The 26,354-nt window shown below is 36.3% G+C and overlaps 1 protein-coding gene across 5 annotated transcripts in view; it reads left to right on the top strand.

Moving 5' to 3' along the window:
• Positions 1 to 3,682: 3,682 nt before the first annotated feature.
• Positions 3,683 to 26,354, top strand: part of cacnb1 (calcium channel, voltage-dependent, beta 1 subunit) — a 37,124-nt gene continuing 14,452 nt past the window's right edge. For 4 of the 5 annotated variants that reach the window (XM_067381773.1, XM_067381772.1, XM_067381776.1 and 1 more), the window contains exons 1-5: positions 3,683 to 3,870; positions 9,252 to 9,338; positions 23,700 to 23,819; positions 25,604 to 25,726; positions 26,094 to 26,230. In XM_067381773.1, the coding sequence (XP_067237874.1) occupies positions 3,778 to 3,870; positions 9,252 to 9,338; positions 23,700 to 23,819; positions 25,604 to 25,726; positions 26,094 to 26,230 (560 nt within the window). In that variant the 5' untranslated portion in view covers positions 3,683 to 3,777. Of the gene's footprint in view, positions 3,871 to 9,251; positions 9,339 to 14,690; positions 14,932 to 23,699; positions 23,820 to 25,603; positions 25,727 to 26,093; positions 26,231 to 26,354 lie in introns of those variants that run through there. The other variant, XM_067381774.1, reaches the window with a different exon arrangement.

The raw sequence follows: 26,354 nt of genomic DNA, 5'->3' as shown, positions 1-26,354 counted from the left end.
AATAAGTGATAACGCCATCTGAGGGATTTGAAGGTACTATATCTTGTGCGTTTTGCCTTTACTCACCCAAACTTGTCAGCAAGGATACTTTATGTGAATGTGAGTGCATTAGCAGGTAGTTGCTGAATCACAGGTGTTTGATTTATGAGATGAGGACATGACTGCAGACGGTGATGAGGCCGAAACCAGCACATCTAGTGCAACTAGTCTTTGACTGTTTAATTTTACTTAATATTCATTTATTTATCCGTTTTATTGACAAGACCTTTTTGAAGGATATTGGTTTATTTATTGCCTTTTTGTGCACTTGAGCTTAACTAAGACTTGAGAGTTTGTAGACGTTTAAGAGGCTGTTGTAACGACCCTAATTTATTGCAATATTGAGGTGTTCAGTTTTTTTTACGATTTTACAAAATAAACATGATTCCTCATCTTACAACTATTTCTTATTTTCACCAGCATGTCTCTCTCGTGTCGAGAAATAGTGCATCTTTTAGCCAACATTCAGCACAAGTAAAATACTAAAGTGCTGTTAAAATCAGATACTCTAAGACAGTTAATCTCAACCTTTTTTAAGTAATGGACCCCCATCTGGAACCAAGGACCCCAAAATAAAAGTGGCTCATTGGTATCATTAATGCCTTTGTGTAGACCAAATGCAATAAAGTATAATTTTTTACTACGTTAGTTGACTTGTCCTATATTTAGTCATATCGTATTATACATATATTATCTTCTTCTTTTATGGGAACATGTCAAATGTCAAATTATACAAAAATTCATATTCAGATATTTTATAAGGACCCCCTGGCATTATGTCAAGGACCACTAGGGCAGTGTTTTTCAACCAGGGGTCCGTGGACCCCTAGTGGTTCTTGACATAATGCCAGGGGGTCCTTTTTGACATTTGACATGTTCCCATAAAAGAAGATAATATATGTATAACTGACTATATGAATATAGGACAACTAATGTAGTCAACTAATGTAGCAGTAAATTACACTTCATTGCATTTGTTCATCACAAAGACATTAAAGGATTAGTTCACTTTCAAATTAAATTTTCCTGATAATTTACTCACCCCCATGTCATCCAAGATGTTCATGTCTTTCTTTCTTCAGTCGAAAAGAAATCAAGGTTTTTGATGAAAAAATTCCAGGATTTTTCTCCATATAGTGGACTTCAATGGATTCCAAACGGTTGAAGGTCAAAATTACAGTTTCAGCGCAACTTCAAAGGGCTTTAAACGATACCAGACGAGGAATAAGGGTTTTATCTAGAGAAACCATCGCTCATTTAAAAAAAAAAAAAAAAAATATATATATATATATATATATATATATATATATATATATATATATATATATATTTCTTACTTTGAAAAACGCATGTCAAAATCATTTGTTTAGTGTTTTATGTCTTTTTGGAGATGGTCCGAAATTAAAGCGAAGGCGAGATATTTAAAGTTTTCCTCCGTGATTCGGTTGCCATGACATCCAGTGAGCATATACTTTTGATGTAATTGGATATGAGTCGCGCGACGCAGCGAGCGTTTGAATGGGTGTGGAGCAGTGGTTCTCAGCCTGCGGCCCGTCACAAATGTAAATGCTGCCCGCGATATGCCGACCACAATAATAATAATACACAAAAATAGCATACAATTTATTTTTGTTTTAAAATTTAAATTAAAGTGAATTAAATAAATATAAATGAGCTATAATGCTTTATTTGTCATATAAAATAATTTTGGTGAGCATTTATTATTTTCAGACATCAGGCAACGTAGGCTAATGACTCAATCACTCAGTTAACGAAACAAACAAGTGCGCGCTTTGGAAGAATTCAAACGGCTAATTTTGTAAATTTAAGCCTCAAAATGGTCAAATTTGTTATTAAAGGAGAAAAGCTAAATGTGGAAGATAAAATGACACGACACAAGAAGAGTCGCAGCATCAGCAGCAAAGGTAAGAAGAATGGAAGAATCAGTTTGCTGTTAGGCCTAATGAGCGAGATGGGCAGCCTTCCTGTTTGCTCTGTAGTAAAGTACTTGACAAGCAAAACCTACAATTTCAGAAGACTGAACTGTGAATTCGATGTGTTTGTTTGATGTATTTTAAATCAGTAAAATAACCGCATCAGCGCACCCGCGGCTGGATGAGCCCAACTCTGCGCGCGCTCGCGGATTCGATGCTGCGCGAGGGATTGCGACGTGACAGAATGCTTGATATCGTCAGAGATTGTAATTAGCCTACAGTGCGCTCAATGTTGTTTGTAAAAAGAGCTGAGTAACATTTGCTTATTAAGGCGTTTATGTGATTGTTTGGTGACTATTGCGATGCTGTTGAAAAGAGTCATAAAGTCATACAGAATTAAATAGCAACTTAAAGTGATACAGTTTGTGTGTTCATTGAGCATTACTGATTATTATTGTAAAGCTAATGTCAGTAAGTTAGTTTTTATTTGTTATTTATTGGGTGCAACATCTTAGTATAATAATAGTATTATCTGCTAATACCATAACATTAAATCTGATTGGTTTGCATTGGTGACGTCATATGCAAATTATATGCGGACCGTGAGACCTGCACTTGGACCATTGTGCGGACCACTGGGAAAAAAGTTTGAGAACCACTGCTCTAGAATATTGTATATGACAATTAGTTGAAACTTTGACCTGTGGAGGGCAGCAATAAACTTAGCAGCATCTACACTGCTGGAATTCAAATAGAGAAGAAGAAGAAGAAGAAGAAGAAGAAGAAGAAGAAGAAGAAGAGAGCTAGTTCAAGATGAACATTTATGTTAAAACATAATTTTTTTATTTATTTTTTTTTTTAAATGAGCGATGGTTTCTCTAGATAAGAACCTTATTTCTTCTCTGGGATCACTGTAAACTGTAATTTTGACCTTCAACCGTTTGGGCTCCATTGAAGTCCACTATATGGAGAAAAATCCATAAATCCATCCAAAAATCCAAAAATCCATCCTAAAATCCATCCAAATTTTTTCCACAAAAACTTTAATTTATTTTCAACTGAATAAAGAAAGACATGAACATGAGCCCATTACTCAAAAAAGGTTGAGATTCACTGCACTAGCGGTCCATGGACCCCTGGTTTAGAAACACTGCTCTAAGACTTTTACTCAAGTTGTGTTGGAATTGGTCACTTGTAACTTGTAATTGAGTAATTTTCGCTGTAAGGTATCTGTACTTTTACTCAAGTATGGTTTTCTACTCTTTACACCTCTGCAGGTACTAAAATCTGGCTAATAAGAACTGAGTGATTTTAGCAAACAGAAATGCAGTTTTTCAACTGTTCCTAATATTTTATATTTGTCAGAGACGGATTGACCAAATAATACAATAAATATAAACATATTGTGGTTTTCTTTAATAATACAGAATCAATGGGTGTGGTCATCTCGCAGCAACAAGAGAACAGCCACCGTCCATCTTCTACATATTAATATTCATTCGATCAGCCAATCAGCGCGAGGATAGTCAACAAGCAGCGCCCCGTCCCTACCTGATTGATTGATGAGGAAGGTGGGCGGAGCTTGGTCCCTCCGCTGAACAGCTGGAGACTGGGCTCGTTGTATTATTTGTAAAGGGAGAGGGTTTCTGCTCAACGCCACCAGGGCTGGGGGCGCAACAGCACTCCGCAAGGCACAGGGAAGAGGAAAACCTATTATATTTTATCTTTAATAATTTTACAATGCATAATAAACTGAAAGCGGGCTCTAAATGAAACAATAAAACCAAATTCAAAGTTTAAATCAATGGTACAGGAGGGTATTATGTCCAGGACGCCTTCCACCTCAACCCAGGAAATCCAAATGGACATGTTCGACCACCACGGCTCTCACGCTCAGGTAAGAGAGAGACACTGTACAGCTGTACAACGAAAGACAAAATACAACCTGCTGCCCGCTATTTAAGAATGGCTGAGGGAAAACACAGGTTTTGTTTATGGCGAAGATTAGTCGTTATAAACCGTCTCTCGTTGTGGTTACTTGGCAACAAGACGGCATCTTTGTGCTCGGCGCAACGTCTTTTACAAGTGCTTTGCGAGGAAAGCCACAGAAAGTTGTTTATGTACGAGCTACGTTGTTTTGAATATGGATATTTGTTTGGAAAAAGCTGCATTTTCTCCTGTAATTAATGGGATGGCATTATTTCATCACCTAGTCCCTGTTCACTCTGTCTCTCTAGACAGCTGGTCTACTAGAGTCTTGCATTTTTTATGACAGCCTATTCTGTTGATAAGTTACGAACCATCACTGTTAATTAAACAAGAGATCGCTTTTTGTTCAGGTAAAAAGTAGGCTACATCTGGTACTAGTTAAAGGCTCGTCTCATGAGCTGTTCTGTTAAAGTTAATTAAAAGTGGTGTCTGACACACTGAGTGCAGGAAAGATGATGTCAACATACGCTATAAAATGTGATGTCACCACCATGGGGATCTTTTTTACCCTATACCACGCCCACACCGGACCACCAGTGGCTTATTATATTGATATTTTATCATCCAGTGCATCTATCTATCTATCTATCTATCTATCTATCTATCTATCTATCTATCTATCTATCTATCTATCTATCTATCTATCTATCTATCTATCTATCTATCTATCTATCTATCTATCTATCTATCATAACTGTGAAGGTAGTGTTTGCTTTCCTAAGAGAACCTATTCTGAATGAAATTTAAAAAGAATTAAAAAAGTAATCTACTTTTTTTTTTTTAGTTTTAAAAAATTGCTGTTTTTGGCCCACTTGTGATGGAGTCTTAGTCCACTTCGCCATATTTTCTTTTTTCATTTTTTTTTTTTATTTAAATCAACTCTTACTTCAGCAAGTCTGCAAAATGTCCATGTACTGCCAAAAGTATCAAACATTGCCCAAAACATAATTGTTCTCCCTGGTGATGATAACATGACCTTGTACAAGCTTAAAGGGTTAGTTCACCCCAAAAATGATTAATTACTCACCCTCATAGTTAATTAATTACTCAACCCGTAAGACATTCGTTCATCTTTGGAACACAAATTAAGATATTTTTGATGAAATCCAAGTTTTGTTTTGTTTTTATCCCCCATAGAAAGCAATGTAATTACCACATTCATGGTCCAGAAAAGTATTTAAGTATTAAAATTGTTAAAATAGTCTACGTGACTGCAGTGGTTCAAACTTAATGTTATGAAGCGACTAGAATATTTTTTGTGTGCAAAAACAAAACAAAAATAACAACTGTATTCAACAATTTTTTTCTACCCTGTCAGTCTCCTACACTGTTTATGTTGCAGCGCTTCCCGGTTCTACGTCAGAACGCTAGCTCAGTATTGGCCTGCTTAGTATCAAACGCATGTGTTGTGGTACTCACGTGAACAGCGTTGGCCAATACTGAGTCGGCGTTCGGACGTAGAACCTGGAAGCGCTGAACTGTCTATACAACGTAAACAGCGTAGGTTACTAAAGTTGTTTTGTTTTGTTTTTGTTAGGGCTGCACGATTTGGAGAAAAAATCTAATTGCGATTTTTCTGGTTAAAATTTTGATTTGCGATTTAAAATGCAATTTTATAAAACAATTGCCTGTTAACATGCAAGCAGTATGTTTATAAATCATTATAAAGGTCTATGGATTTATTATCAAATATTATATTATGAAAAAAATCTCTTTTTTTTTCCGTCATCAGGAGGTATGCAAAATCAAAAATGGAGTCTCTTATGCATCCACTGTGGAAAAAAACCCTGTAAACTTATGTCCGCTGGAGAAAAACATATTGATTATATGTTTCCCTCAAAGTTCTTTAGAGAGAGGAATTATTTTTCCTATTTTTACCGTGAATAGGATTGAGTGAGCTTTATTTGGCACTAAACAAGTCTGTTTCATACTGGACGCCGGAGGGCGCCCTTGAGCAGATACTCTAAATACTTCAAATATACGCAAAAAACGCTGTTCCAGGAAGTCCCCAATGGGCATCATGCTATCGCTGTGACTGAATAAAAAGAAGGTAGAAAGGCTTTGATTGATTAAACATGATAAAATAAACAGACGACTACAACAATACATGGTTTATATGTTTTCTTCAAGCCTTCTCGGGTATTTCCGTAATAATAAAGTATATTTATAATCCAATGCTAATCAAAATGCTATTTTGAATTTATGAAGTGACTTTATGAACTGACTTTATGAAGTGAGTTTGGAATAAAAAAAAAAAACATTAAATGTTGTCTTTTGTTAGAAAAGAAGTTCATAAAGGCTTCTCATGTTTGGAAAAGTTGTATATTTGATGTGTGTTGTATTTCTAATGCAGTGCTCTCTGATGGAGCGTCATTTACTACTGATCACAGAGCAGCTCTTCAATTAAAACGCCATGTACATATTTATATAATTAAAAATTGCGATTTCGATTCGATTCCGATTAATCGTGCAGCCCTAGTTTTTGTGCACATTCTCATCGCTTCATAACATTAAGGTTGAACCACTGCAGTCACGGTGACTATTTTAACGATGTCTTTACTACTTTTCTGGAGCTTGAATGTGGCAATTATGCTGCTTTCTGTAGCGATAAAAAAAAAACTCTTGGATTTCATCAAAAATATCTTAATTTGTGTTCTGAAGATGAACAAAGGTCCTACAGGTGTGGAACAACATGAGGGTGAGTAATTAATGACATTATTTTCATTTTTGGGTAAACTAACCCTTTAACAAACAGCTTCCCAATCACTCTCTTCTTCTTTTCTCTTTTTCTATCTACATTTTAGGTTTACATTGAAAAGTTAAACTTTTTTTGTATGCATTTCTCACCTCTCCTCTCTCTGGCTCTGCTCTTTTCTCTGTTTTGTGGTTTATTTCAGAGGATGGTTGATGTATGAACGTGCACCTGTTCCATGCAGGCCACTCATCATCCTTTTCAGCATGGTTTATTACTGTGTTTGGTGTGTGGATGGATGTTTCAGTAGTGTTTCTGATTGTTAGGGCTGTATTTATATAATGGTCTTTATATAATGCAGTAGCGTGAATGTGTGTGACCTGTGCTGTGGAGAGGTGCTCTATCTGAATCATGTCTATACATAGCTGTGAGGAGGCGGAGTGTTGAGAAGCGAGTGTGAATGTGTGTGAACAAGCTGGTTGTGTACAGAAAAAAGTGTGTTTCCTAGTTTTGTTAAGGATAGGACAATAAGTGAGAATTCAATGTTGCTATTAACTGGATTAATATCATTAGCCACACGTGGTCGTTAGAGGACATTGCATTTAAACTTTGTAAAGCCTTCTCTTCTCTTCTCTTCTCTTCTCTTCTCTTCTCTTCTCTTCTCTTCTCTTCTCTTCTCTTCTCTTCTCTTCTCTTCTCTTCTCTTCTCCATTTTCTGTAATAAACTGGTGGTGACACTGTGTAACTCAAAAATCCTTCCCCCTGCCCTGTGGCACAGCTTTTCTCCCTTAATTACCTAATTAGCCTCAGAGGCTGTTTGTCAACAGGAAACCTCTCATCACCATAGCAATACATCCCTCCTCCCTCCCTTGACATTTTGCTGGCCTTTCTCAGATCTGGTTTTGCAGTATATGAGCATTTCCTGCCACTCACAAACCTTCCACATTAAACAGTTTATGGTCTGTAAAGATGGTTGTTGGATTAAAACATTTATGTGTGCTGCGCTGCTCTCTGATATCCTCCTTGGTCTTTGGGTACGGTGATTGGTAAAGGAACAGGCGGTGTCAAAAATGCAAGGAGGTTATTTTTAGCATTGTTATTGTTAACTAAAACTAAAACTATCACAATAATTGAAATGAAGCTGAAATAAAATAATTATATTACATTAAAAACTTAAATGTGAAATAAAACTGAATTAAATAAGTTTAAGTACTAAAATTACTGAAACTAAAACTGAAATTCTTGTTTGATCCAATCTACTCCTACAGGATTAAGTTGTTAATCTAATATTTATATTTTAGGTTACACTTTAGTTTAGGGTCCATGAATATTACTAAGATATTGGTTGTTTATTAGTACTTATAAGTTTATAAGTCATATTCTACATCCCTTAACCCTACCCAATACCTAAACTTAACAACTACTTTATTAACTATTAATAAGAAATGTATTGAGGCAGAAGTCGTAGTTAATAGTCAGAATTGGACTGTAATCTAAAGTGTGACCATATTTTTTTTATTTCAACTTTATTACAATAATTTATTTACTTAGAATGATGCAAGCAGGTGATTTATGGACAGCAAGTAAACTTGGGTAAACGTTTATTTTTATTTTGACTTCTGAAATTCATTATCTAAGGTACTAAAGAAGTATTTAGAGCATATACCACAACAACTTGCTTTTTTTTTTGTAAAGACTATTAGGAGCCTTTTATTGTGCATAGTAGCAATGCAGGCAGTGCAGTTCTGTCCTTCTGTTTGGTTTTAAATGAATGTTAATTTATTATTTCATCTGCACAGACAGAGGCGAGTTACCAATATTGAGAAAGATATGGCATTGTGGTCTGATTTATGTAAAAGTTTCCAGTAAGCTTGCAATTAGTCTGTGTCTGAAATCATAATATTGTGTAGTTAGAGTAACCAGTGCAGAAAACCATTGTTGTTGAGGCTTGCTTTCTTTCTGTGCTGCCTACAGAGAGATTTGATTTCTTAAACCGCAAAAAGATTTGTACATTTGAGAAGATTATTATTCAAGCACAAAAAATGTTACACAGCAACTTTTAGATGTTCTTTACCATTAAGGAATTATGATGATGTTGACTGTGTGAGCCCTACGTAATAACTTTCCAATTTAAATTTTTTTTTTATTTGTTTTGTTTTTATTTTGATGTTAAAGTGCTTTTGCTTTTGCAAGCATTTGTGTCAGAAAGCTTTTGTGCATCACTGTTAATGTGGGTTTTGAACATGTTACAGTGTTGCCTGATTTATCAGGGTCTTTTAGTGCCACCAAACCCAATTAGCCGCCTTCTGGTCTCCATGGCAACGGAGTCTGGCGCCTATGAATGCCACATAGAGGGCCCTGCTGAGGGCAGCGAGGCCATTGGCCAGTGTTAAGGCCAATCAGATTACTGATTCCCAGAGAACACTGGCGGACATAAGTAATTATGCTTAATCATATCTGGACTCAGAGACAGGACGTGGGATCCACAGTTTGTGTGTGTGTGTAAGTGAGTGAGTGGGCATGCATACGAAAAAGTGTCCTTTCTTTCTAATTTCCCCTAATTTCTCTTTCTCTCTCTCTAATGTTCCCTCTTTCAGGGGAAGTATGCAAAGAGGAAGAGCCGTTTCAAACGCTCAGATGGCAGCACCTCCTCAGACACAACCTCCAACAGCTTCGTCCGACAGGTAAGACGGCCAGTTCTTTATGAATTGCCTTGCGTCTGTCACTCTTGCCTCAGTCGCAGAAGTCATTGTAAGGTATAATTCCCCCTTTTGAACCATCATACACCATGTAATCAGGTTCTCAGCATCCATTTTAAAACAACTACATGCCAACTTACAGCTGCATATAGTTGTTGCAGTCATTACAATACCGAGCCTGACTGTGCTGACAGTCTGAGGTCAAAGGCTCTGACCTGTAGTTTGTGCTGTTGGTCTGTGGGTGTTTTTGCAGTTCTACTCCTTTTTGCAGGAAGCTCTCCCTTCTTCAAGCCTGCAGGATGCAGTTTTTAATATAGGAACAAACAAATGTGTTAGATACATGAGCACACATTGAGTATGTTTGGAGTAGTAATACTCTTACTTTTTTGCATTGTGCATTATGTACATTATTATGTCATGGAATGACTACTACTACATTTGCCAAAATACATATCGCTTAGCTAATAGTATAATAGCTTTATCAATTTAATGCATCTTTAAGCATTAATTAAGCATTCGTTTCTATAAAAAAATATTTGTACTACCCACAAACCTTTCAAAGGTAGTCTATTTCAGTTTATTTTGCATAATTGTGTATGCTTATTTCCCCTTCTTTATTTCCTTTGCCGTCAGTTAGCGATCCCTTGATGTACATTTCTAAAAACACAAATTAATGATTTAATAATTTAATAACATTGATAAATGTAATCTTTAGCAAATCTCAAAATGAATATCCATTTTTCATAATCTACAATGGATACAGTATACAGATGTGCATTCAACAGGACAAAAGAATGCTCGCTTTGACGAAACCTGTTTAAATAGCGAATTTGCGTCTCTTTACAGACTTAATTAGGATACCAGTGTCAGGAACAACTGAATGTTTGTTTTTAATGGCATCCCGAGGTTTATATGTTTGTTCAGAGCATTTGACTGCAGATTGTTTTGTATACGAGGCACAATGTAATGGCGAGTTTGCAAAGAAGCCTTTGTTGAAAGATGAAGTAGCCAACTGTATTTAATCTGACAGCAGCTGCATTGCTTTGTCTCTAAATGACATTTTTATATGGATAATTTTTTCAAAAAACATACCGGTACTCACATGCAGTAGCAAGGGGACATCAATATTGTTTCCTATGCAATGATGTTAGCCAGTCATAACAGTGTTGGCTGTTTATTGACAAGCCTTAATGAAGCCGCCCTTTAAAATGGATAATTTCAGACAGAGGGTAAGAATGAGGGTTGAAAATAATCATTCTTTCGCATAAATATTTGGGTTTTTTTTGTGCAAAAAACTTTAATGACATTATAAGGGAAACTTAAGGAACATATTCAAATAATTAATGTCATGACCCCTTTAATATGAGTCATTTGTCAGCTTATTATTTTGGCCAGAGTTTTAATATTGTTGCAACCCTAAATGTAATGAGGTCCTGTGATAACAATGTAGCATGTTACACTTTTAAATGTTTTTCAAAATCTAAAAAAGATAGCAGGTTGGTTTAATCATTTGTATAGTGTATATGTATATAGAAACCCTAGTAAAAACAAATCTATTTGAAATACATTTATTTCATACTAAGTATACTTCAAAGCCATTAACATATTTATTGACATATCACTTAAGACTTACTGATACAAAATTATAATTAAACTTTATTTGGAGTATTTCTGCAATGCACAATGAACATTTCTTACTATTATGACTTTGTATAATATCAGTCTTTAAATGCAAGATATTTAAAGTGTACCTGAAGTATACTTGCAATAGTTCCACTTTAGCATAATCAAATATATTTAAGTATGTCTTTAGTTGGACCTCAGCAAGTATACTTCCGCACAATTAAAGTGCATTAAGTAAAAAATTAGTTGTTCCAATTTAGAAGACTTTAAGTAAACAAGTTTAGTATACCAAAAGTACAATTGCAGGGTATTTTTATTTAGCACATAAATATGTAAATGTGTTTGTAGTATACTTAGCACAAAATAAATGTCTTTCAATTACATTTTAGTATATTTTTTTCACAAGGGAAGCAGTGGGCTAGTATTCTGTTCTTCTTTTTCTTCCTGCCACATACACCTGACATTTTAAGGAAGGTTCCTGTGTCACGCTGAAATATGTCCTCCTCTCCCAAAGCCCTTCTCACAGCCCCTGCTGAACGACATTTGCCCATCCGCAGGGGGCGTCGTGCTAAAATACCTCCTCCTTGCCTGGGATCTTTACCCCCCCTTCCCCCTCCCATCAAATGCAGACTGGAAAGGTGGATTCACACCTATCCTCACATATACCTGTGCATAAATTAGATTCTCCTCACATGTCCTCAGAAACTTGCGTACCTTCAAAGATGAAGATATTTAGTGCTCTTTTAAAGATGTTCCTTCTACCACACAATGCTCTTAGAAGATTCATGAATATTTATGACCATATAGTATGTTTCCACATTTGTCTGCCCCCTCTTTGGCAGCAGAAAGTATGAAAACCTGTGTAGGCCTTGGTCTCATACACACCCACGCGTATACACATATGAACAAATATACACACACACACACACATACACAGTTGTGCTCTTATACTGGCCAGGTTTCCATGGTGACAGGGCCCCGAATCTCCCCGCAGTATGCTGCACAGTCGGAAGAGGAGGAGGCAAATGGATTAGTGTGCTTGTGTATATAGGTGCATGTGTGTGTTTGGAAGTGTACAGGTCGATGTGTTGATTGCTGACCAAAATGTGTGGTCGCAAACTGCCGGGGTCATATATCAGTCCTGCTGTCGGACACACGCACACATTATTGTATTGTTGTGAGGTAATGGGTGTGGCTCTTAAGCCAGTGTTTCATAGGATGAGACCCCTGAATAATTGGCCCTGTATCCCCATGGGCTCTCCTGATGGATCACTTTCTAATTTTCCCATTAGTTTCAGTGCCATTAGATCAGGACTGAGGTTGAGTGCTTCTTGGCTCTCTGAGGAACGGCTGGTGTGTTTGATCATGGCTTCAAATGGCAGCTGCACAACAGAACATCCCCTCGCATTTCCCTTTATGCCACGGTCGGTCACACCTGATGCCACACAAAAGCCGCTGCGTGCTAGCCACTTCAGTACATGTGTTTGCATGAGTTGTTTACTGTGTTTGTTTGCCCTGGTTATATCTGTTTTGTCTAGAGTGGTATTTCATATTTATCTCTATGGATTTATTGCTAGACTAAAAACACCAGCATGCAGAAAGTATATGAAGGAGGATAAGGAGGGTTTATATTTTTGTGTCCTCAATCAGGAATAAAGGGGTTATATTTTATATATATATATATATATATATATATATATATATATATATATATATATATATATATATATATATATATATAGAAAAAAATATGATTATCCCGAGGTCCAGGTTTGTTGCTGTTTTGTTTTTATTACCAGTTTACACCTTTTCAAAAATTTGTTATATCTCATTATTTTGCTATTATGTCTAATAGCATTATGCATTGTAGCTTTTAAAACAAATGATTTTAGTTTTTTTTTTAAGTTTTATTTATTTAGACAAAAACATATTCAATTTTACTATGAGCCATTTATCAGAATCAGAATGAGCTTTATTCGCCAACTGTGTGCAAACACACAAGGAATTTGTTTTTGTTTTTTTCAGGAGCTCTTGGTACATACATACACATATGCATATATGACACAAGAACTGAAAGAACATAAGTTAATTAAATAATACTAAGGAAAAAAATTAATAAACAACAATAATAATAAACAATAATAATAGTAATGATAATAATAATAAGGTATACATTTGGAAGCAGTTATTGGCCATAAAAATAATTATCAGCTTATCATTTTGGCCAGAAATTTAATATTGCTGCAACTCTAAATGTAATGACGTCCTGTGATAACAATGTAATTTTGAAAAGTTTATCATTTGTACAACTTAATTGTAGTTATATAGCAGTATATAGTGTATACACACAGCTGGCTAGTATTCTTTTATTCTTTTTCTTTACCTCACATCCACCTTAAATAAGTAGTCTGTGTTTTTTGCAGCTGCACCTCTAAGAAATATGCCCCTTTGAATTTTAAATGAGTAAGAGCTCTAGTACTCGCACACAAACGTTTTGTTTAATGTCACATCCAATATAGTTTGTTGAAGTTGAAATTGATTCAATTTCCAGTAAATGTTCTTTTTGGACTTGGGACTGTTTTCTTTTTTACAATAGTTTTTTTATATTAGGAGCCATGAAGGTGCGTAGAAAAAGGGAGGGAGAACAAGACAAAGATGGTGAGTGGCGACAGACAGAGCGTTATAGCGAGGTGATGGGTGAGTGGTGTTGCAGAGGCTGTTCCTGAGGGTCAAAGGTCGCCCTCTAGTGGTTTTAGCAAACAGATAACACTTGAGGAAGCCAGCCTATACGCCAATTTCTGTGACTCCGAAAGTCACATTTTTATATATATTTTTTTTAAATTTTGTGTACAGGTGTTGGCATTTTGTATTGATTCATTGATATATGGTACACAGTTGCAGGAAATACGATCTGGATTTACAATTTGATCTGATTTTCAACTAAGTCACAACAACAGACACAGTCTGCTTAAGCAAAAAGAGATCAAAACAATGCTTTTGTGCATAAAAGTTAATATAGTTAGGGTTTTGGGGGGGGGAGCTGTTGGCCAAACAGGCAGAGTTATTGTACGATAATGTTTAAATACTGGCAAGTTTATCTGTCTGCCCAATATATATCAGTCAAGAAGGTCACATGCAGGTGATTTTGAACGAAATGAAGCTATTCTACTTGAATGAGTCAACGTCAGGTGGAGTGACTGACTAAACGGATGAGTGGGATCTACCAGTAACAGACACAATGAGTCAGGTGCCCTTCTGTCATGTAGAGGATTGGTAAAGAGGGTCGCTCACTCTTTCTTTCTTTCTTTCTTTCTTTCTTTCTTTCTTTCTTTCTTTCTTTCTTTCTTTCTTTCTTTCTTTCTTTCTTTCTTTCTTTCTGCCTGTTGGGCTGACGTTTACATTCCCACTCTTTCTGGGACTCTCCACTTCATACCGGAGCTAAACACGGAAGAGACTGAGTGAGAACTAGAGAGAGAGAGAGAGATCTGCCCCTGCCTGTCACAGCTAAATTTAACCCCTCAGTCTGCAAATGTAGCACAAGTCCTGCAATTTGAGCACCCCACCCCCCCCCCCCCAATTCTCTCTCTCTCTCTCTCTCTCTCTCTCTCTCTCTCTCTCTCTCTCTTTCTCTCTCTCGTTTTACCCCCTTCAACTTAGAAACTGACTACAGGTTTCAGCTGTGTGTGTGTGTTTTTGTGTGTCAGAATGAGGCAGGAGGGGGGTGTTGAGGTTAGCAGAGCAATTGGTCACTCTCTGACACACACGTATAGTCCTCTGCCTAACTTTTGAAACACACACCCATCACAGCTACACACACATTAATACATACCCTTGCGTGACACACACACACACATCGCGTTCGGTGTGGACTCGGATCTTTGGGTGTGACGCCGTGTTACCGTGGCAAGGAACAAGTGCCATGGAGACCAACGCGCGGATTCAAAGGCCTGCAATGGTAAGAAACACCCGGAAACATGCGAGTTTGTGTGGGGGCTAATTAAGTGTACTAACGACTATGTGAAAAAACTGCCACATGGATCTTTTCAATAAGTTTTATTTGCACCTTCTCTCTGCCTCTCTCCTTTTATTTTTTTCTCTCTCTCTCTCTCCTTCTCTCTGTCGTGCTGCCGTCTGATTCCATTTTGGGCTGGGCAGCTGCTTAGGCCTGCTGGGTTTAAATTAGACCTCCAGCACTGCTCAGGGACCTTGCTGGTACTGGCTGCCCTGTACCAGGGCCCTTTGCCTGGGTTTCCATCTGGTCTTCTTGACACCCATGGAGTGTGATTATTTAACAAATGCACCATATGCACCAACTAATAGAGTTATTTATAGAGTTATTCATTAAGACATTATCAAACTGAATCAGGTGTGATTAATTATGCTTCCTCAATGATCATTTCAAAGGAGCTTTTTGGGGAGGCAGAACAATAAATAAGGGTGAAAACATCTCTATGCAGGTGTTTTTTCAGACAATGTTCGGTGAAATCACTGGCTGAGCTGGCTTTCATAAGTGTCTTGTGCATTTGCAACGCTAAAATGCAGTGATGTAATGTAAAAGAGCAGGTGAAATGCTGAGGGAAAATCGCTCTGTATTTGAGAATAATCAGGGTCATACTGACTAAAGCTTGACTGAATCTCATTTGGCTCATTAAATTTGTGTTGTTTGATAGGATGTTTAAATTGGAAGACTGCTGATTGGAGATTGGAGATTTGGTTAGTTTGAAATTAATTTATGGTTTGATTTTTAAGTAGTTTAAAAAATATGAAAAATAATAAGTATACGGGCTAAGTATGCAGAGAAAATGTGAAAAAATCATTATCTTTTGTCTCATCATCAACAGGGTATTTGGCTTGTCAAATTTATAGCTGTAAGAAATATATCTCTAAATGTGATCCGACATTCTTTTTTTTTTTTTTCAAGTTTGGCGGTCACTGGCATAATAAAGCTGTGATTTATTACTTAAGTGGCTTGAAGACGTCTGAGAGTCTAGGATCAGATTGATGCAGATTGTGAGAATGGTATCATATCAAATGCATATGAGCAATCAAAATTCTTGGTTTGTTTAGAAGAATCTTATCTTGATCCTTGCTGTAAAGGTCAATGTCATAAATATATACATGAATGTTATCTGCGTACAAGTGCTTACTGTTATTTATCATTCTGTAGACTGTTCACTTAATATCCTTAACAATTCAGCTGTCCTAAAGATAAATAATGTATCTCTGTAGTGCTTTGGGAACAAATTAATTCAGAAATATTTGTTGCACAGTTCCAGAAGCAACTCTTTCACGTTACACTCATTGAACTCTATCTTTTTTAAAGGCATGGCTTTTCAAACACTTTTAAATATGAATCCATAATGATACACTTGCAAGGACCCCCTTAATAATAAAAGTAACCTATATATTTTCTTGTATAAAGACGCAGTTTTAATGTGAAAAATACAAATATCATAACTATATTTTTTGGGGGAAATAATTTATTTCTGTTAAGTTTACACTGTATATTTTTCTGCTCATCATTAGAGTGTTTTTAGATGTATAAACCTGAAGAGAAACATAAAAACGTGTCAGTCAATAGATTAAAATAATTGATTAATCTGATGATTGTAGACCTTTAGTCTTTAGAAAGGTATTTACAAAGCAGGATGAAACAGAAATAAAACAAATTTTGATTGAATTTTTTTAATAACAGACATATGAAACTTGTGGCTATAAGTTTGCAAATGTATTAAAATGTGTTTTGCTTGTTCCTGTATACTTCCATTGTAAATGGAAGTACTGTAACCATAATTTTTGAGAGAAAATCATGACTGAGAGAATTTATTTTATGTAGTAATCTGCATTTTTTCCACAAATGCTGCTGATAGAGCTTAACATGCATTAAATACATTACATTACTTTTACCCGGAATCATATTTTTTCTAAAAAATTAGGAAAGGATTATAAAAGAGAAAACAGCAGAAAAATCTTCCAGTCATTTATTGTTCATTTCATATAGAGAGGCCTAGTTGGTACAGTTGATCATCCCACAATGTGTGTGTGGGAGAAAATGTTTTCAGAGCTAGTACTAATCCTTCCTCTCCACCTCTCCCACACACTCCTTTTCATTTCGTCCCAATTCTCGCTTTTTTTCTCTCTCGGTCAGCCGTCATCTTCTGGCATGTCTTTTGTTTCTTTCCCCGCTTCAAGTTCCTGTCTTGCCGCCACTGATGTCTTGACTAGAGCGAGTCTGACAATGTTATTCTTGTGCAGTGTTCGCAGACTGCTTTCTACACAGCATAGGGAACTTTACTCACTGGAAGACGGAAAATGTCAACTTTGTTTACGAGCTCTGTAGAGCCTAAGCTAATATTATTGTTAATACGTTGCTACTACAATGGAGCCAACTTCATAACATTTAGGCCTGGGATATTACTGTGAATTTCTCAGTGCCGTTTGAAGAGAATGAATGTCATAGACCTTTACTGAAGTGACCTGGTACCGGCCTTGAAAACTGCCTAGCACATACGTGGCTGACAGTTACACAAAACAGGACCGAGGTGCAAATACCAGAATTAAAAGTCAGTGTGAGATCATACAAAGCATCTTGAGTGCACAAAAATGAGTCATTGAATGAAATCTGTTTTTTTGTTTTTTTTTTAATTGCGATGAAGTAGTTTAAGTGTGTTGTTAAACATTGGAATTAAAATGGAGATTGGTTAACCCAAATTACCCAAAATGCGAGGAATGTGTACACTCCTGGGCAAAAAAAAAGAAAGAAAAGGGCCAAGCCAAAATGGCAAAATATTTAATGGTCTTTTAATGCTTTATGAAGAACAGGAAGAAAAGTTAGTGTTGTTGCACTCAATGTTAATGGCTTCAAACAGTTTATGAGTAGTTGAAAAATGTCTCCCAGTTTGTTTGAGTTTAATGTGAGAACAAATATTCACTGTAGGGTTCAAATCTGAACTCTGAAGAAGGCCAAAACATGAGCCTGATGGACTTGTTCTTTTGTCTTATTGAAAAGTCACACCTGATCATTCCTCTTCAGATAACAACTTTTCAATTGACCTATCGGTAAGGAGACTGGAACTCGGACATCTTCAGGTTTCAGTGCCATAAAGAAACATTGGAAGGTTTGATGGTGTTAATCCTACAAAAATGGTAAAACGATGTGCCTGGTGTACTTGTAACATTGTTTCCAGGAATCCTGAGAGTATGCCATACTCTCATTAAGTTACAATTAAAGTTAGTGAGTCCTTGCAAACGTATAAACCTAAATACTGTTCTCACATCATGCACAGTACATATTAAACTGGTTATATGTAAATTAATTTAATCTTACCCTGCGGTAAATGAACAGTGTTGATCCTGGATGTTATCATCTGCGATCGTGACAACCGTAACATGAGGCTTCTCCTGCTTGCATTGTGATCTGCAAACCTTCGCTTCCAAATTAATCTTGTTACCCACCATATTTATTTTAAAATATTTATATATATATCTCTCCATGGCATATTTAAGTCCCACTTGAATGCTCCTCAATGAGAGGTGATCCTTCTGTGTCCAAAATTTATCAAAAACATTATGGGACAAGGTTTTCACACTGACCGTTGTCATTGTAAGACAGTTAGCAACTCCATTTGTTTGTCCGAGTTAGCAACAGTAAATAAGGGTGGTGGCGGGGCTTACCGATAGGTCAAATTGTGGGAAGCAAGCTTCACAGTGAAGCAGCTCACCAATAGCAGCAGCTAAAAAGGCTTCCCACACAATGACAGCTCTTCCTCCATGCCTCACTGTGCTAGAGATGCATTTATTATTATATTTCTCAGCAGATTTTCGAAGACACCGCTCTGGAGCATCACCATGCAACTCGTGTTTCATTGTGATTCATCACTCTACACACAACTTTCCACATTCTGCCAAAAACTTCATTCTGTCTGATGTTTTTCTGAGACACCAAGCTTTTTAAGTAGTGCATTTGCTTACATTTTTCTAATTTCGTGACCAATAATTTTTGCTATGACAATTAAAAGCTTAGTGTTTAGCCATTTTGTGCTTGGCCCATTTTATTGCTCAGGAGTGTGTGTGTCTCCTTTAGTGTTCCACAGAAGATATAAAGTTATAATGGTTTGGAACGACATGAGTGTAATTTTAAAAAAAATACAGACTTTTCAATCCCCAGTGAACTTTTCCTTAGCTAGTTACCGTATTTCAGCACTTTGCCTGAAAAGCTGTTTTTTCTTATGTTAATATTATAACTTTTAATTGTTGTGTAATGAATTTCCTCTCTATGTAGTCACAATAGAACCTTACAGATGATGTGATATCAGACTTAAATGAAAATTTTATTAGCTTTTTTCTTTAATTTTTTTTTTTTTTTATTATTAATTGTTGCTGCTGCCTTGACCATACATAGAGACTATATAAGCCTCAAAAGCTTCTTATTTCAGCTTTTAGCTGAGCATATTTGATAATTTATCTGACTAATGGTGACTCTAAAAGGGGGGTTGAGGTCCGATGAGAAATGGTTTTGTTTGAAATTTGAATCATTCTGGTGTGTGTATACCTACTTAACCATATTTTGGGGACAGATTTGTACCCAAAAGTGAAATGTTACAAAACCTACATATGTCCTCATTTTTAAAAATGTTATAAATATAAAGCAAATCAAGTTGTTTTTTTTATTATTGTAAACATCAAGAAAATTTTCTGCTAACTGTGGGTGTTAGTTTATTGTATTTATATATATATATTTTTAAACAATACAAGTCTAAGGAATGTCCTCATTTAGATCAGAGTAAGTAATGTCTCAATGTAGGACTTGTGCCAGAAGATTTAAAGCAACACCATGGAAAATTTGCTCACGATTCCCCTATGTGGTTGATAAGCGCAATTGTCTGTTACCAGTGTCGTAAATACTGTCACTGTATAAGCTTCCCCGTGGGCAGCTCAATTCATGTGAATTTGTTGACCAAGCTGACAAAACCAGGGAATACAGAAACCTTGTTTAGAAACCATGTCCACCGACCAGGTAAAGTAGCCCGTTTTACACTATGTTCTACAAATATCATTACATAGTTTTATTTATTGTTACTCCAGAATTGAAAAGTACAATGGCAAAAAGAACGGTAGTATGTTAGCCTAGTTTTTTTGCTCACATAGTTCGTATGTAGCATTGTTTTCAAAGGGTGTAATTTGTATAATAGAATAAAATGTTGTCCGCATGGTTTTGAGACTTGCATACTCAATCGTTTCGTCTCATATTGTTAGCTGTTGGCTAACTCCACCCAGGCTACGAGTAAAATATGTGAAGTATGCCGTAAAGCAGGTCGCACTCTTCCACTGGCAGTGGATACCGACCCAAACGCAAAACTTGCAGAGTGTGGTTGTAACCGCTAGGAGCCTGCTCAGGTAGCAGCGGCAGTAGAATTTGTCCGGTTAAGAGTTGTTCTACCACTAAAATAATTTTAGAGACATTAATTTAAGGTCGAAAAACTACACTCTAAAAAATGCTGGGTTAAAAACAACCCAAGTTGGGTTGAAAATGGACAAACCTAGCAATTGGGTTGTTTTAACCCAGCGGTAGGGTTAAATGTTTGCCCAACCTGCTGGGTAGTTTTATTTAACTCAACTATTGTTTAAAAATTACTGTATTGCTTAATTAAAATTAACCCAAAGTATGTTGGAAATGAACATTTATTAATGAATCAATGAATAATTATTAAACAATAAACATTTATTAAATTGCTTATTAATAAATTTATATTAATAAACTATTAAACTATTAAATTTATATTAATAAAATATTAAAGCTTATTAATAAACATTCACCTTTTGTCTATTATTGTTGCCTTTAATTGCATCTGCATTTTGGGTTCATTTTAAGCTAGCCATATAGCAATTTTTAAATAATAGTTGGTTTAAATAAAACTACCCAGCAGGTTGGGCAAACATTTAACCCAACCGCTGGGTTAAAACAACCCAATCGCTGGGTTTGTCCATTTTCAACCCAACTTGGTTTTAACCCAGCATTTTTTAGAGTGTACATAATGTTGCTTTAAAGCATGCTGTTGTTAAACCTCTGTTGAAAAAATTAAACTTTGATGTGACAATTCTCTCACATTTTCGGTCAATTTCTAATTTATCTTTTATTTCAACCTTTTTATTACCTTTTTATTTTTTAGAGTCAAATAGAGTCTTTTCAGTCTGGTTTTAGGAAAAAGCACAGTACAGGAACTGCGCTTATAAGAGTGTCGAATAATATTTTATTATCTGTTGATTCTGGGAACTCTGTAGTAACTTCTGCTGTTGGATTTGAGTGTGGCCTTTGATACGGTCGGTCATGATAATCTTATTTCTCGTCTTAAACATTGTGCGGGTATTCAAGATCATGCATTGAACTGGTTCAAATCTTATTTGAACAATAGAACTTTTTCTGTCTAAATAAATAGATGTTTATCCTCCAAATCACTCTTGACCTGCGGGGTTCCCCAAGGATCTATTCTTGCCCCTATTTTGTTTTCTTTATATATTCTCCCTTTGGGTTCAATTTTTTAGAAAACACTGAGTATTATTTCATTGTTATGCAGACAACACTGAAATATATGTGCCCATTAAGCATAATGACAATGCTGGTCAAACTGCTTGTTTGTCAGACATTAAGGATGCCCAATAATTTTTTAAATCTCAACGAGAGTAAGACTGAGGCAATTGTGTTTGGACCGTTAGCTGTCTCTTGAAACTTAAATCAAGTGTTGGGCAGCTTAGCTGCTTATGTAAAGCCATCTGTTAAGAACTTGGGTGTTGTCTTTGTCTCTGCCCTGTCATTTGATAAGCAGGCTAATACAGTCAAATCAAGTACTTTATCCACCACTGCTACTGGCTACAGTTAAGAACTTTTTAAGAGAGTAATACTTACTTAATACCTTTTAGAGAACACTTATAATATGTGAGTTGTTTTGAGCTTGTTTTCTCTGTATGTAATGTCTTTGTATGTTATTTTATTGTTTTGATTGGTGTTTGTTTATTTTTATCATTCTTTTTTGTACAGCTCAATGGTAAGCGACTGTTGTTTTATTGTGCTATATAAATTACCTAACTTAATGAAAATTTTAAAATTCACAAAAGTTTCTTTGAATTAGATGTCATTAAAAAATCCCTACCATAGAAAAACAAATTTGTGTGCTTTGTTTCTGCCAGGATTCGGATTTAGCCCACTTTATGTCCACTGGACCAACAATTATAAATATAACATCTATGCTATAAAAGTCATAGTCTAGCAGGTGTATGTGTGTGTGTGTGTGTGTGTGTGTGTGTGTGTGTGTGTGTGTGTGTGTGTGTGTGTGTGTGTGTGTGTGTGTGTGTGTGTGTGTGTGTGTGTGCGTGTGCACAATCTGTTGCTGCCTAGTAAAGCCTGTGATAGTGTGTGTGCACTGGGTTCCTGTGACCCTCTGTTTCACAATGAATAATTTAACATCATTGCATACGGCATATGTCAGCCTGACACATTCTCATTTCTATTTAAAACATGCACACACATCCTCACAAATATGTGACAAACCTAATGCACTTATGTACACACGCAAGCACATCCATCCAATGAGTCATTCTTGCAGCTGTCCGCACGCCCGTCCACACCTCCCACGAAAAAGAGTCCGCTCGACACCTGAAACAGACAGGAAAATGCGAGGAAAGTGGGGAAAAAGAGATGAGAGGAGTGGGAGGCTTATATAAAGGTTCTGACACTGTACTGTACTGTGAAAGTCAATGCCACGACGATTTGTGTGTGTGTGTGTGTGTGTGTGTGTGTGTGTGTGTGTGTGTGTGTGTGTGTGTGTGTGTGTGTGTGTCTGCTTTTAAATATGTTCATGAACTTACCCAGACTCTAAAGCAAGTTCAAATCAATACCGGCATATACGCATTTCTTCAACTGACCCTGTGGAATTAAACTCTCATAACGCTTTTTACAATATAATTTGTTTATTTAATGTATCCACATACAACCTTCAGCAGTGTGCATGCCTCTAAATCACTTTCAAGTTATACACTGTGTTTGATATAATTTTGTTGTGAAAATGCTGATGATTGCAAAATGACAAAACAATAATATTCTGTTCTGTTTTTTTCTCACATATTTCATTTTAAGCTCTTCGCTGTCTCTTTGGTAACACTTTTGATAAAAGTATTGATTGCTAAATTGTTGGTCATGATGGAATTTGTGTTAAAGTTATTAATTTTATAAACAAATATTTACAAGCATACAAACATTTACGTTGTTCATTTTAATAAGAATATCCCCCTGAGATCATTTGTTTACATCCTTGCACATACACAAACTGAGAGAATCATAGAAAGCTCATCTCCTTTGATTCAGGTGCTTTAAGTATTTGCTTCTTTTTTTTTCTCCTCTCATATTCTTAGATACACCTTTTCTCTTGCTTGTACTGTACCTTCTGCTCTCTTTCACTTCCTCCCACACTGTTCCTGCCCTCTCCTTCACCCTGTTCTTCATTCACAAATAGTTTGCATATCGTATGATAACTTGTTGTGTGTGATCATTTGTGCTACTTCTCTTTTGGCCTGGTGGAAGAAGAGATGTAAAATTGTGACTGTGTTTGATATTAGATGAGGAATACTAATTAAAAAAGAGCTTTTCCAAACACTGTGCCAAAGGCTTTTAACATAGATTCACCCTCCGTCCCTTCCTCCCTCTCACTCCCTTTCTCTATTCTCTGGCAGGGCTCAGCAGACTCCTACACCAGTCGTCCTTCAGACTCTGACGTGTCTCTGGAGGAGGACCCTGAGGCTCTCAGGAAAGAAGCCGATAGACAAGCTCTTGCCACCCTAGAGAAGGCTAAGGTGTCTTACTTTTATCTTCTTTCTTTTTCTCTTTCCATTTCTCATGGGTCCATTATTCTGACTCTGCCCTGAGTGATGATAATATACTTGATTGTAGAACATCTTTTTGAGAGGCTTAACACCTCATAAACACCTGTATGATTAACTGGATTAAAGTTTGTTAAAGTATTAGTTCACTTTCAAATGAAAAAAGCTTTACTCACCCTCAAGCCATCAAGCCATGACTTTCTTCTTTCGGATGAACACAACCAGAGATATATTAATAAATATCCTGACACATCCGAGCTTTGTAATGGCAGTAAGCCTTACCAAACGAGCATGAGCTGAAGACATCCACATCCATCCATCATTAACATATTCCACATGGCTCCAGGTGGGTTAATAAAGGCCTTCTGAAGCGAAGCAATGTGTTGGTGTAAAAAAAAATATCCATATTTAACAAGTTATGAAGTAAAACTTCTAGCTTCCGCCAGACCGCCTTTCATATTCAAGTTACGAAGAATGTGTAAAACTCTAGCAGTTCAAAAAGCTTACGCTACGTCATAAGCCTTCCGTATTAAACTTACGGAAAAAGTGTAACTGATGCGACGTCAGTTTACACTTTCTTCATAACTTGAATACAGAAGGCAGAGACCATGTGCAGCTGCTACTGCCGCATAAAAGCATGTCTTCAGATGTGACAGACGAAACACTCTACTCGCACTCCAAGAAAGTTAGCTCACCAGTGTAGACGTTTTTTAGATTCCTCGAAAATGACTGGTTAATCAGCCCAGACTGCACAATCAACAGTGAGTGCAAAAGGGGGCAGAACCGCCAACCTGTACACCTACCCCCGCCTACGTTATCTTGCAGGTTTGGCCACTGTACAGAGAGTAAGTTGCAATTGTTTTGCTAGCCCTGAAACAGAAAATTAAACATTAACCTGTTCACAGTTTATTTTGTGTGCTGATTTGGATAAAAACTTATGGATTATATGTTTACTTCAAATATCTTTAGAGAGCAGAATTTTTTCTGTTTTTCCCAAAATAGGGCGATGTGTGAGCATATTGGAATGCTAAACTCTCACATAATTTCTGTTTTATTCATACTCGACGCCAGAGGGCGAAATCGCGAGAAAGTCCACAAGTGAAGTTCATGGGAGTAATAAAACTTGTGACATTCCAGGAAATCCCTAATATGGACAAAGACACCCAAATATCGCATGTTGTAGCTGAAAAAAACACAAATAAGAGACATTTTTGACCGATTAAACATGAAGAGAATTAACACACCGTTGCGACAGTATATGAATTATTTGTGTTCTTCAAGCCATCTCGAGTATTTTAAAAAGGATAATGTATATTTATAATGCAATGTCAATCAACGTGGCCTTTATCACTGTATACAATACTATAAAATAATATAATTTCTGCCTCATTCTGTGATATGAAGCCATGTCAGTTCACAGAAGGAAGTTGTTTCAAACTGGTTACCATTAAGTGCAATTATTCTTCACACACAAAAAAACACACATCACCATATATCATTCATTACTGTAAATTCTTAATTATTGTAAAATTGAGGCTTGCTACATAAAACATGCTGCTTGCTGTTCCACCAGGATATGAGTTTGGAAGCCCTATACTGTTCTTCTGCACTTTTATTCCAACCTCTTCACTTTATATATGATCACGTCTATATGTTAGCTGTAAATCCAATCACATGACCTGTGTCCTTCCTTCTGCTCTGGATTGTTTCACTCTGTGTTTTAATACTCACTTTCACCTCCATTTATCTCTCTGAAGACCAAGCCTGTAGCGTTTGCGGTGAGGACTAATGTTGGCTATAACCCAGGCCCTAATGATGATGTGCCGGTTCAGGGCATGGCCATCTCTTTTGAACCCAAAGACTTCCTGCACATCAAAGAGGTTAGACAGACACATTTCCATTTAACGGTTCAGTAAAATGACACATCACAGACAGCAAATTTATGAAATATCAAAATATCTGAAATTACAACACCTTTAATCTAATTTATTCTTTACAGTATTTATAGGTATATGTAATCATACACTTGGGGGGAAAAAGGTTCAGTAGTGTTTAATATAATCTCTAGGGTTCTTGACTCAATTTTAAAGGACACTTTAATGTATGATTGCATAATACTTTAATGTTTAACAGTGTTATTCACATTTTTCTACTGATAAAGTATGTTTATGTTTTAATCTCCAGCGTACACACAGTTTAGAGGCTGTGTGTTAACTTGTGTATTTTTGTATGTTTTTCTGTCAACAGAAGTATAATAATGACTGGTGGATCGGACGTTTAGTGAAGGAAGGATGTGAGGTGGGGTTTATCCCTAGTCCAGTGAAGCTTGAGAGCACCCGTCAATTACAAGAACAGAGAATGAGACAGAACCGCCTTAGCTCCAGGTAACAATATTTTACAATATTACAGTTTTTACTGTATAAGAGACTTCTTTTAAAAACATTCAATTATTTTAATGTTTCCAAACTTTTTTACAGGGTACCGTATGTTTTAACTACTTTCCGTTGA

The sequence above is a fragment of the Chanodichthys erythropterus genome, chromosome 3 (assembly GCF_024489055.1).
Source record: "Chanodichthys erythropterus isolate Z2021 chromosome 3, ASM2448905v1, whole genome shotgun sequence".
NCBI classification, from domain to species: Eukaryota; Metazoa; Chordata; class Actinopteri; order Cypriniformes; family Xenocyprididae; genus Chanodichthys; species Chanodichthys erythropterus.
The sequence above is the reverse complement of the archived record's forward strand: the minus strand, read 5'-3'. Positions and strand labels throughout refer to the sequence as shown.